This window comes from Protopterus annectens, chromosome 5.part0, assembly GCF_019279795.1.
Source record: "Protopterus annectens isolate FY-2018-M chromosome 5.part0, PAN1.0, whole genome shotgun sequence".
Taxonomy (NCBI): domain Eukaryota; kingdom Metazoa; phylum Chordata; order Ceratodontiformes; family Protopteridae; genus Protopterus; species Protopterus annectens.
The window spans coordinates 878003752-878016853 of record NC_056735.1 but is presented as its reverse complement, the minus strand read 5'-3'; the positions used below and the strand labels follow the sequence as shown (position 1 = coordinate 878016853).

The 13102-nt window shown below is 44.0% G+C and overlaps 1 protein-coding gene across 2 annotated transcripts in view; it reads left to right on the top strand.

The window, feature by feature from the left end:
- RNF169 (ring finger protein 169) overlaps positions 1–13102 on the top strand; it is a 689470-nt gene that overhangs the window by 489348 nt on the left and 187020 nt on the right. For both annotated transcript variants that reach the window (XM_044072675.1, XM_044072676.1), the window contains exon 4: positions 12442–12554. In XM_044072675.1, the coding sequence (XP_043928610.1) occupies positions 12442–12554 (113 nt within the window). The remainder of the gene's footprint in view (positions 1–12441; positions 12555–13102) is intronic.

Sequence of the window (13102 nt, the reverse complement as noted above, 5' to 3'; positions counted from 1 at the left end):
CCCAAGGGGGCTAAGGCTTCTATGGCTAAAAATCCAGTACCTTCTGAGAGGGATTCAAGAGCACTAGACAGATGGGGGAAAAAGGTTTACACCTTAGCCACTTTAGCTATAAGAGCTCTAAACTGCCAATTTCATATGCTTAAGTATCAGCAATTTCTGATCTCTCAGTTAAAACAAAAGATAACAACCCTTCCTCAACAATCTGAATTGAAAGAAGTACAGGATTTGTTGCACGCCACCGAGCAGGTGGGCAAGCATACCTTACAGTGTGGGTTTGATTCCTTGGAGACCTCCTGCAGAGCAGCGGTCACTGGATCAGTTATACGTAGGCATGCCTGGTTAAAGGAGCAGAGTCTGCCTGAACATGTTAAAGCAAAACTACTAGATGCTCCCTTGCAGCAGAATGTTCTTTTTGGTGTTGAAGCAGAAGACATTTTAAAGAAAATGGAGGAAAAGGCAAAATCAATGCAGACAGTCAAAGATTTCCTACAGGTACAACCCCCTCGCTTTAGCAGAAACTGGCCAACCAAAAATTGGTCCTTTCCAGCCACTGACAGGCCTCAGAGGGGTAAGTACAGGCACCCAAGGGGCAGAGGACAACCACAAGCTCAGTATAAGCCTCACCAATGGACCACTTCATCCCAGAAGGGAGGAGAAAACAGGTCTCAGGCCACCAGAAGGCAAACTCAATGAATTGCACCTCAACTGGCCAAACAAAGCTCTTTTGTCATCCCCCCTGGGGGGGAAACTAGCATTATTTGTAGACAACTGGCACATGGTAACAAAGGACAAATGGGTCCTGGACATAATTTTACGAGGATACAGATTCCACTTTCACACCTTGCCAGTAAAAAGAGGAATGCCAAACCTGCCACAAAATCAAAGGGCAGAGGCTCAAAAACAGATTACAGCTCTCATGGCCATGAGAACCATTCAAAGGGTACCAACACTAGAGCAAGGCAAAGAATTTTACTCAAGACTATTCCTGGTACCCATAAAGGAAAATGTTTGAAGGCCAATTCTGGACCTTTCAATTCTAAACACTTACTTACAGGTTCCCAAATTCAAGATGCTAACACTACAGCAGCTACTTCCCATGTTGGGCAAGGGAGCATGGCTGGTAACGTTGGACCTCAAGGAGGCATACCTGCATGTCCCTATCAGACAAAGTTGCAGAAGATACCTCTGTTTCATTGCAGATTCAACCCATTATCAATTCTCTGCACTGCCCTTTGGCTTATCTACTGCGCCCAGAGTATTCACAAAATGCCGGGCACCAGTAATTGCATACTGCAGACAGAGGAATTCAAATATATCCATACCTGGAGGACTGCCTCATCCAAGCAGAAAGAAAAGACATTCTCATAGGTTCATAGGTTCATACTAGGCTATCTGCCCGAGGGCATTTACAAGCCTAGCCCATCGTTTTGTGGCTTACGCCACCCCTTAAGTATGGGGAACTATACCCATTATTTTGCTGTGCCTCTGTCGAGCAGTGACACTGAGGTAATCCCTGGGGTATATCTGCGATCTCCCATCCATTGGTCAAGATTTCTCTTGAACAAGGCCAGCGAGGTGCTCTGCCTCACATATACCGGGATTTTGTTCCACAGCATAGGGAGTCTTTGGGTGATGAATCTATCCCTCCAGCACGTCCTATTAATAGCCGTGTCGAGGTTTAAGTCTCCCGCCCTTGTGGCTCTGATGGATCTAGATTTTTGAGGTGAAGCATATTCATCAAATCTGGGTTTGACATGGCCTTGTATGTTAGGCAAAGGTCACCTCTGAGCAAGCTGGCGACTGAATAGAGCTGGAGTTCTTTCAGTCGGGCAGCATAGGACAGATTTTTGAGACCCTTTATCCTTTTGGTGAGGAACTTTTGTGGCCTCTCCAGCTGCTGCAAGTGTCGGGTCAGATACATTCGAATGGGGCATTGCACTCAATCATTGGTCTGATGAGTGATGAGTAAAAGGAGACCATGACCTCCCTTGATCTAGATGAGAATCCCTTCATGATAAGGTGGGCAATGTAGAAGGTCTTCCTAACTACTTTAGCTACATGGGTGTCGAATGACAGACTACAATCAACCTGGGTCCCCAAGTCCCTGATAACTTCTTCTGTGCTCAGTGGATTGCCACCTATTTGGTAGCTAGGGGTAACCTTGTTTTTCCCGAAGGGTATGACTATGCATTTTTTGGCATTTAACTTTAGGCCATGGCTCTGGCACCAGTTATCCGTTTCTGTGAGAACCTTCTGAAGGATATCTGTGTCAGATGTGTTTTCTACTATGGCCCAGTTTGCAATCATCTGCAAACTTTGTCAGCCATAACCCTCCTGTGTTTGCTTGTACTTCGGAAAAGTAGATGCCAAACAAGAGTGGGCCCAGGACTGAGCCCTGTGGGACACCACTTGTGACAGGCTTTGAGTCTGACATGGCGCCAGCAACTCTGACCCTGTGGGTTCTGTCACTCAGCCAGTTTGCAACCCATCTTGTGATGTATGGGTTAACATTTAAGCTGATGAGTTTTTCAATGATACCCGAGTGAGGTATTGTATTGAAGGCCTTCGCCAGATCGAGGTAGGCTGTATGGACTGCCTTTCCCTCATCAATGGCTTTGGTGACTGTTTCGAAAAAGTCAACCAAGTTTAAAAGGCATGATCTGCCTTTGACAAAGCCAAACTGGGTTGGATCCAAGGTCTGCAAATTCCCTATGTCTTTATTTATGAGGTCCATTATGATCCTCTCCATGGCTTTGCAGATAAGGCTTGTCAAGCTAATAGGCCGGTAATTTCCAGGGTCGGTGGAGGCACCGCCTTTGTGAAGTGGGACCACAGTTGCAGTGCGCCACTCCTGCAGTGCGTATCCAGAGGTAAGACTTTGATTAAATAGCTGTCCTAGCTGTGGGTTTAATTCCTCATTGAGTTCGTGGAGCACACAGCCGGGGACACCATCGGGTCCCATGGATGCTGTGTTTTTTGCTTTGGAGAGAGCAGTTCTAACTTGGGCGTTGGAAATGTTTGGGGGGCTGCAATCGTTTGGTATAGATATCTCTCCTTTGGGGAGGGGAGAAGTTTGCACTGAACCTGTCAGCCAGTATGTTGGCAATGTCTGTAGGATCAGTAATCTTCACATCATTTTGGACTAGTTCTGAGCATATCTGGGAGTTTCCTCCCAGGTTTCTAACATAGCTAAAGAATGCCTTATGATTGTCTTTTGAGTCTTTAGCTATTTTTCTCTCAAAATTTGCTTTGGATGATTTTATGAGAGCTCTTAGTTGTTTACTTATAGTGATCAAGGGTGTCTTACCTTTTAAGGATTTTGCTCTATCTTGTAGTAGCTTCCTCCTTTTGTTGTAGAGTTTGTTTATGGCTGGGGTCCACCAGACTGGACGCTTGCCTTTGGTACAAAGAGTCTTTGTTTTGCTTGGGATTGCCTTATCCATGCAGTCCTGCAGGTGCTGGTAGAAGGCATTTGTAAGTGATTCAGCGGCTTGAGTACTGTTTTCCGCCGGCTCGGGGCCTTAAAGGAGACCACACTAGTCTTTAGAAGTGTGAAGTCGGCTTTGAGAAGTTCTTTACTGTGGTCTTTTTATTTCAGGTGGGGTGGGATGAGGACCTCCAGCGAGATTAGTTTGTGATCTGATCTCACCAGTGAGGGGTATACTTCGGTGTTGAACATTGTGCTCCCATGTTCGTGATGATGAGATCAAGTATGTTATCTCCTCTTGTGGGATGGTGACTAGTTGTTCCATGGCATTTGAGTTTATGAATTCCAGGAACTTTTGGGCTAGGGTGTTTGGGCTTGAGTAGTGTTCCCAGTCTATATTAGGGTAATTGAAGTCACCTAGTATGATGGTGTTTGGTGATACATTTATCCCTCTAGTGTTTTCAGGAAGGCCATGTGAGGTTCCTGAGTTTGTGAGGGTGGCCTGTAACATGCTACAATTTGCAGAGCAGTCTTGCCTATGGTTAATTGCACCTGGATGGTCTCCGATGCATCGTGCGTTGCCACCAGTCTTGAGGTGTGGGTGTCCTTGATGAATATGGATACCCTCCTTTCTTGGTATTGTCCGGATTTTGGGGCGGAACGCATGATATGAGGTAAAACCTGATAGTGCTGGGGTGCTCTCAGGAGCCTTGAACCAGGTTTCTGTCACAGCACAGACATCGATGTTCTCCATACTGAGAAGGGCCTCGAGTGCGTGCATTTTGAGATTTAGACTTCTGGCATTGAGCAGCATTACCCTTAGTTTTTTCCTTTTTGTGTTCTAGGGTGGTAGGTTTAGAATTTGAGCCTTGCCTAAAAAGGCACTATGGGGGTGGCAAGAGCCTTTGCCAATATCCGGAATCCCAGGGGTGACAGGTGCAAGCCGTCCCTTGCGAAGCAGCGTGGCTTGTCCAGCATGTCATCCCAGGCAGACAGACACTGGATCCCCTTTGAATGACACCAGTGTTTAAGCCAATTGTTAAAGCTGATCATCTTATCTCTGTATTGTGGCATCATTCTTGGTGAAGGTAGGATACTGCTCAAGGTCAGGGACATACCTGCCTGGGCTACATAATCAGAGAGCTCCTCAATGTCTCTTTTCATGTAGTCCAAGGAGGTACGTCTCAGGTCATTTACACCAGCATGGACAATGACTGAGTCGTATTTGTACCTGCTGTTGAGAGACCTGAGTGCTTGCGTTATGTGGCGGATTCTAGCGCCCGACAGGCAGCTTACTGTGACCTTCTCCTTACTCAGTCTGGTGAGCGGGACGTCAGTGTGTCTGACTATGGAGTCACCAATGGCTAGTGTGTCTGGCATTGTGTTTGGCCTTAAGGGCTGTGACTGTTTGACACTCTGACTGTGAGGTCTATGTGTTGCAGGTGTTGTGTTCTGAGGTGGTGGTTGTTTGGGTGTCTGCTTTGGTGGCCTCTGCTGTTTTGGTAGATTTTTGATCAGAGCCTCCGAGTATGTCTTTGTGTGTTTATGTGTATGATTTGAGGTTGTGATGGTACTATGTGAGACTGGGTCTATAGTGTGTGTGGTAACCTTCTCCTCCTGACTGGTCTTGCCAGTCCTATGTTGAGAGAGCTCAGCCTCCAGTTTGGCCGTATAGTTGCATCTCTCGCATGTATTTGTGTTTTGTGGGAGGAGGAGAGGGTTGTCTGTGTACATGAGGCAATTGTAACATTGCCTCAAAATTCCCAGGTTCACCAGCTGAGCAGGAGAGGACACTAGCAACTGATCCCTCGACATGCTAGAAGGAATAGACAAAAAAACTTTGAAAAAGATTCCGGGGGACGTGGGTGACAGAGAAATGGGGGTTTGCCTTTTTGGGGTACTATCTATGACAAGAGTGCCGTATCAAGGTAATAAGTACTGTAGGAGCAAGTGCTAGGTTTAACAGGTAGAGAATATTCTACTTGGAGTCAAGTAGAGATGATCTTTTTAGTTATAGGATACGCTGATTAGATCAGTAGTATAGTTTGAGGAAGGTAGTTTTAAGGGAAAATTTGAAAAGTGGAATTTAGGTAGCCCTAATAGTTTAATTCTGCTTAACCGGCGCTGCCCTAGTGTGCAACGGTAGCAGCTCCGCGCTAAATCGCGCTAACGCGCGTTTAGCGTTTTTTATATCAGGGGGCTGAAAGAAGCTAGGAACTGGCCCAAAACGACCAATAAACTACAAGTTGCTGGCTGAAACCTCACAAAACTGGACCAACAGGCAGCTCAATGCTTCCCACTCCCACTGGTAAGCAAGGGAACTTCCTCCTTTCCAAATTAGGTAAAGAATCAGTAACAGGAACTGCAAACAAAGTCCAGGGATCAGCAAGCTCTGAAACTGGACTAATCTAGCTTAGTAAGGCGGGAAAACAAGAGATATTTTTTTTTTTTTTTTTCAAGAGACAAGCAGAACAGATACAGTAAACACTTATAAATGCTATAAATCGGCTATCACAGCCTACACAAACAATTTGCAACAGTTACAGATATTAAAAGTAACAAACTGAGAAACAAGTGCAATATCAGAATAAATGCAGAATAAACAGTAACAATGTATCAGCAGCAGGCGAAAATACAGTAGCAAGATAAATAGAAGTGGAAAGCCACAAAAAAAAATTCAACATCTGTTTTTTGTGAAGCATCTACTAAATTGCCTGGGGTACACAGTAAACGAAAAGAAATCAAAAGTAGTACCCTCACAAAAAATGACATTCCTGGGTGCCAGCTTGGACACAATGGCCCAGAAGGCTTATCTTACACCAGACAAGCAATTACAACTGACTCAATATTTCAAGACAATGGCAACAAAGACCCAATTAACTGCAAGAAAAATTCTGCAGGCTTTGGGCTTCATGGCAGCTTGCATTCTGATACCATTTGCAAAACTGCATATGAGGAAATTACAATGGTACCTAAAAAACGTATGGTCTCAACACAGCCACAACTTGGACACAATGATATCTCTCATTCCCTGCCTTCAGCAGGAATTTCTCTGGTGGGCACAGGCATGTCACCTCAACAAGGGTCAGCCTTTCACCTTGCCCCCACCCAGGCAAACTATCACAACAGATGCTTCAGACTACGCCTGGGGGGCTCACATGGCAGGGAAATGCATTCAAGGCATATGGACTGCAGAACAAAGAAAACTGCACATAAACCAAAAAGAGATGCTTGCTTTACAGAAAGCTCTGAGAGCCTTCAAGGATCTTCTACAGCCTGGACAACTGGCAATAAAGACGGACAACACCACAGTAATGTGGTACATAAACAAACATGGGGGCACACATTCCTACCCTCTTTGCAGGCAAGCAATAATCTTATGGGACACAGCTCTGACCTACCAAGTCCAGTTACAAGCTCACTTCCTGCCAGGGCAGAAAAACACATTGGCAGACGACCTAAGCAGAAACATCAAAGATCCCCACGAGTGGAAGCTAGACCCACAAATATTTGCAATGATAACTCAAAGATGGGGCCTACCAAATATAGACCTGTTTGCCAGTCCTCAAAACTACCAGCTGACAACATTTTGTACAAGGACATTCCACCAACAAGCATGGAAAGTGGATGCTCTCTCCTTCAGTTGGAAACACCTGACAGCATATGCCTTTCCTCCCTTACCTCTTCTCACAAAGGTTCTTTTGAAGGTCAAAAAGGAGAAACCTCGAATGATTCTCATAGCCCCAGACTGGCCACACCAGCACTGGTACCTACTTTTGAAGAATATGGCTCACAGCCCACCATGGATACTACCTCAAATACCTAATTTACTCACACAGCAAGACAAGCAGATTTTACACAGCCAGATCAAAACCTTAAACCTGGCGGCATGGCAAATCAATTAAGTAGCCAACCAGCTTCTCTTTCTCAAGCAGTACTGGATGTTATTCTAGAAGCCAGGAGGCCAAGCACCAGGAAGGCTTACTCAGACAAATGGAAAAGGTTTTCTGCTTGGAACCAAGCTAAAGGCCTAGATACAACTCAGCCTCATATGCCTCACATTCTGCAGTATTTAGCTGAGATGTTGCATAAAGGACTTTCCTTCTCATTTAAAATCCATGCTTCAGCTATTTCAGCTCACTACAACACAAATCCACCTTTATTTTCAGATCCACTCCTAAGGCAGTTCCTCAGAGGGGCAAAAAACATTAGACCACCTAGAAGAGCTCCTACGCCTACATGGGACCTCAACTTTGTTCTGGAAAAACTAACATTACCATCCTTTGAACCAGCTTTTTCTGCAGACCTTCAGTTCCTATCTTGGAAGACTGCCTTGCTCCTGACTATAACTTCTGCTAGGAGAGTTTCAGACTTACAGGCTCTTATGGCAATGGAACCTTTCCTCATTTTTCATCAAGACAGAGTTTCTCTACGAACTAATCCTTCCTTCATGCCTAAGGTGGTTTCCAGCTTAGCTTTAAATCAAACCATCCATCTACCCACTTTCTTCCCCAGTCCACAGAACAAAGGTGAGAGACTCCTACATTCCTTGGACATTCACAAGCAGCTTCGATATTACTTGGATAAAACTAAGGCTTTCAGAAAAACTGACCAGCTCTTTGTTTCCTATGCTACAGCTACTCAAGGGAAGGCCATTTCCAAGCAAACCATTTCTAAATGGATAGGCCATTGCATACGATTCTGCTATACCCATCATGGGAAACCAGTACCTCCTACCATTAGGTCCCACTCAATTAGGGCAACAGCTACCTCTACAGCTTTTCTCAGGGGGGTTCCTACCAAGGAAATTTTAGAAGCTGCAACTTGGACTTCTGTACACACCTTCACCAAACACTATCACTTACCTCTTTATTCTAAGTCCAGGGCAGGCTTCGCCACTGCAGTTCTGCAGGGGCTCATTGCCTCCTCTAACGTTCTATAATGCCTCTACCCTACCTTAGCTTTGGGACTCAACCCAAGTGTGATGACTGCAGCAGGGTAACACGATGAACATAGTACACTTTTGTACCTACCATAAATGTAGATGTTCGAGTGTTCGCCCTGCTGCAGTCCAGGTTACCCTCCCTCCAACCTCTCTGATTACTGGCTAAACCTCTGCTATGCCTGACTGATGTATTTGCTTATAGCTGAAGGGTTTTTTGTCTGTACAGTGTTCTCACATTTTTGATACTGATTTGGATCACCTTTATGGGGGCACCTGACATCTGGGGCAAGAAAAACTGAAGAAAATGGCGTCGGTTACAATATATATACCCCTGGAGCTCTGACGTCAGGGATGAGGTGACAGCAACCAACGTCGGACCAAGACTTTGGAAATCCGGCCGACTGCGGGATCGCCTGACGACAGGATAATCCAAGTGTGATGACTGCAGCAGGGTGAACACTCGAACATCTACATTTATGGTAGGTACAAAACTGTACTTTCTAATGGGAGAGGCTTCCCTTGAGGCAAAGATGGCTTACAACACTAGGGTTTCATAGCTCCTTTCTCAAAGAAGCCCTATCTGCATCCCTGAAGGGTTACCCTGCTGCTGCACTCTGAAGGCAGTTAGGGGAGACCTATTTCTGCATCCACTACCTGGATAGCAATTACCAAAGATTATTGGGAGCAAAATATTATATCCAGAGGTTATTGCGTGCCATTTTCCCCTTTTCCCCCAAAACACAACAGAAGAATTCTCACCATTCCACCTAATCAGAGGAAAGCTGCAGAAGGATCTGGAACTGACTTGAGATTCTTTTTACTGCCAAAAGAGACCAGAGACCTAAGACCAGTTTTGGATTTCAGCAATCTAAATCATTTTGTAAAACACTTAACGTTCTGGATGGTCACGGTTCAGTCTGTGCTGCCTCTTTTAAGGAAGGATGATTACATGTGCTCTGTAGATCTTCAGGATGCATACTGTCATATCAAAATATGTAGGAACTCCAGAAGATATCTACACTTCCATCTGGGAGCCAGTCAGTACCAGTTCAGAGTACTGTTGGTCTTGACCAGAGCTCCCATGGACTTAATCAAGTGCATGGCAGTGGTTGCAGCTCACCTGAGACTGCAAGGATTCTGAGTGTTTACATATCTAGACGACTGGCTCCTATCTGCTTCCACCAAGCCTTTACTAATTTGAGCCAGGGATCACTTGCTCCATCTGTCTTCCCAGCTGGGCATTACTGTAACTCTATCCAAGTCTCAGTTTTACCCCATACAAACGCTCGAATTTATTGAAGCCTGTCTAGATAACTAGACACAAGTGGCAAGCTTGCTACAAACAAGATTGAAGACCTTAAGGAAGTAGGCATTACACATCCTTAGTCTTCATTCACCTCCACCCATATTCATTCTACAACTAGTGGGTTCGATGGCAGCCTTCATAGTACTGGACCCCTTGGCATGCTTTCACTTGAGAGTGCTACAATGGATTCTAGCAGTACAGTGATTAATGAGACATCAGCCAAAGATGATTCCCATTCACATCACAAGTATTTGCAAATCCCACATAGTATGGTGAATCCATGCAGAGGACTATTTTCAGGGCCGTCCTTTCACTGTTCCCTCTCCCAAGGCCACAGTGACTATGGGTGTCTCCTAACTGAGAGCAGTACTTGGGAAGGATGGTCCAGGGTATGTAGTCCCAGGGATCCCCTTCAGAAGCTCAAAAGTTGAAAAGACTGAAAATCAGAATATCTAAAATGGAATTTTCCCTTTCTGCAGTGTTGTGTGATCTTGGAGTTGGTATAATTATCAGGGGATGAGAAGTGCGCCCCCTTCAGTAAAAATATTTTCGATTATTTTGAGTTTTAGATATTTTGATTTTCATTCTTTTGAACTTTTGATCTTCTGACATATCTTCACATAAGTGTCCTTGAAATGAGAGCAGTCCTGCTGGTGTTGCAGGCATTTCAAGTTGTTTTCCTTCTTGGGGTGATTGCATTTCAGACAACACAGCATGTCAGGGGTCTGGTACATCAACAAACGGGGAACCATTTCTTACACACTTTACCAGGAGGCAGAGAGTTTGGCAATGGGTGATCTCTTCCAGCAGCTTTCTTTTGGCAGTGCATACTCTAGGATTAATAGAATTACAAGCACTGCCTGCATTCTTGAGTGGTTTCTAATCTGTAAATCAAAACATTGTATCGGCCAGAATCTGATTCCATAGGTAACCACCACTTCACATTTACTTGGATAAATTTTGTCCCAGAAACATACATTAAATTTGAGTTTGTAGCTTAATCTTAAAAAAAATCTAAATTATTGTAAAGGAACTGACGTGGCCACCTATAGACCACCTTCCAAGCCAAAATGATGCAACAGAGTTTCTCTACACATATGAGTGATTTAGAGAACTTGGATTCCAAATAGTCTGCAAGGGTTGAATATGCATCCCACCCCTGGATGACTCTTGAATTGAAAACTAGTGCTACAAAGAGATTGTGTCCAAATTATACTGAATCACAGTAAGTCAGACTTCTGGCCATACAAGTTTTGCTAAACAAATGTAAACAGCCAGTAGAAACTAGCAAAAGAAAATGCTTTGAAAAAGTTAACCCTAGTAACTCTTCCCCTAAAATGAAATTTCTTTTGTCCACTCAGTTGACAGAGGGATAAAGCCCCGACTACAACTCAGCCGATCTGGATTTGATTAGGGTGCAGTAGAATAGATGTTCCCTTCCTGGAAAGGGGCAGGCCCAAGGTTGTTCCCTACGTGATAATCTCTGGTGGAGGCCAGGGACGTGAGAGTGTGTGTGGCCCAAGGAGGGTTAGGGCAGGGAAAATTGACTGAGCTGCTGCAGAGGCAGGACTGTATGTCAGCATATCCGCGTTGCACTCCTGCCCTTGGGAAGTAACCAAGGGACTGTGGGGGGGGGGGCAATGGGAGGGTATAAAACAAAATCCCAGCTGAAGCAATGATTGGCATGACATCCCAGGATGCTATTATGTTCTGTGTCAGCCTCGGCTTATTGGAGTAAGTCCAGTGGTTAAAACAAAAGAAGTAGGCAGACCTCACACTTTTTAAGGGTGCTGGGACAAGTCAGTAAGAGTAACGTCAAGGGGAGCAAATTAAACATGTTATGGCATTTGTTAAGCAAAGTCCAAAAACTAGGTACAAGTACCACACATTCACCAGCCCCTAATTCATCTAACAACGAGACCACGGAACTTCCTTTGCTGCTGCCTTGAAACTGTAATACATAGCATGCCTACACCCCAGCTGTTAATTTCACTGTCCCATCCTCCTCCTTCCCTGTTGACTCCAGACCTCTACACCTTTCATCATTTCCTAATCAAACAAGTAAATCTATTAACAGGGATAAAGTACTTGCAAAAGATGTCCAACAATGTTTCAATGGACTACCTACTTACAAAATTCCTAAAATTAGGAGCCTCCGCCTTGCTATCTCTTTTACAAGGCTAATCAGTAGATGTAGCTGAGAAAGTAACCTACCATCAGTTTAGAAGGAAGCCCACATCAAATAGCTTTTGCTAAATGTAAAGCTATCTAAACGTTAATATGCAATCTATGGGGATACATGGTTAAACTGGTTTTGTTTTCTAGTGGTTTGTAGGATTTGAATAGTGGTTGAGATGCTTGACAGCCCTGCATTTATTAGTTAGTCTTGCTTTTAGTCTGCATTTTGTTTGCACTGTCAAGTGCTAATCATTATGATTCTACAGTATTTCCAGGCAGTAAAGTCAGTGCATGGTATGTTTTAAATTGTCATAACAGTGCTTAATTATGAAGTTACCACAGCAGAAATTCCATTACACTAAAACTTTTCACTGCTGTGGTTTGGTGCCTGAGGTCTTTATTTACAACAGATGTTTTAATATTTTTCTGAATGCATTCAAAATAGTACACCACAGTTTATTTTGTAAAATGCCATAGCACCTTTATAAAGGCTAGACAAGTGCTTAAAGCTTTTGCTTCATCACAAGACAGATTTCATAAAAATGAAGTATTACTTTTTTTTTTTTTTCTTTTTCTGTGTTGCAGTATCCTGAACCTTTCTCTGACTCTGAAAATGAAGAGCCATTTGCTGTTAGGACCTGGCATCCCTCAGCTTTTGTTTCAAAGAACAATATGCAATCATCTGCCAGCATATCAGGGTAATGTATAAATTGTAAAGCCATTGCTGAAATGTAAATCATTTTTATTGTGCCATATTAGGTCAAATGGTCTAGTGGATTGGAGTATTTAATATCATTGTTGCTCAACGTAAGGATAATATGCAAAGATTCTGCTTACTTTTATTAATTTGAAATGTTACCTTACAATATATATTTGTTGATATATATTTCAAAGTAGTCTTGTCATGTTGACGGTATATAATATTCAAAGTACTATTCAAAAAAGAGGAAAGTGTATCTCATACTCTGCCTTTGAACATGTCTTACAAAAGTTTCTCAGATGTCACAAGATGTATCGCAAACTGGCTCTCAGACAGATCCCATAAAGTAAGAGTAGCAGGATCTATGTCCGAATCCAGACCAGTAATGAGTGGTGTGCCTCAGGGCTCTGTCCTGGGGCCCCTCCTGTTTGGCATATACTTCTCAGAAGTACAGGCAAGCACGGAAGGGCTGTGGCTGACTAAGTTTGCGGACGACTGCAAACTGGGTGCTATAATAGAGTCTCTGGCCGACATGGAGATCCTCCA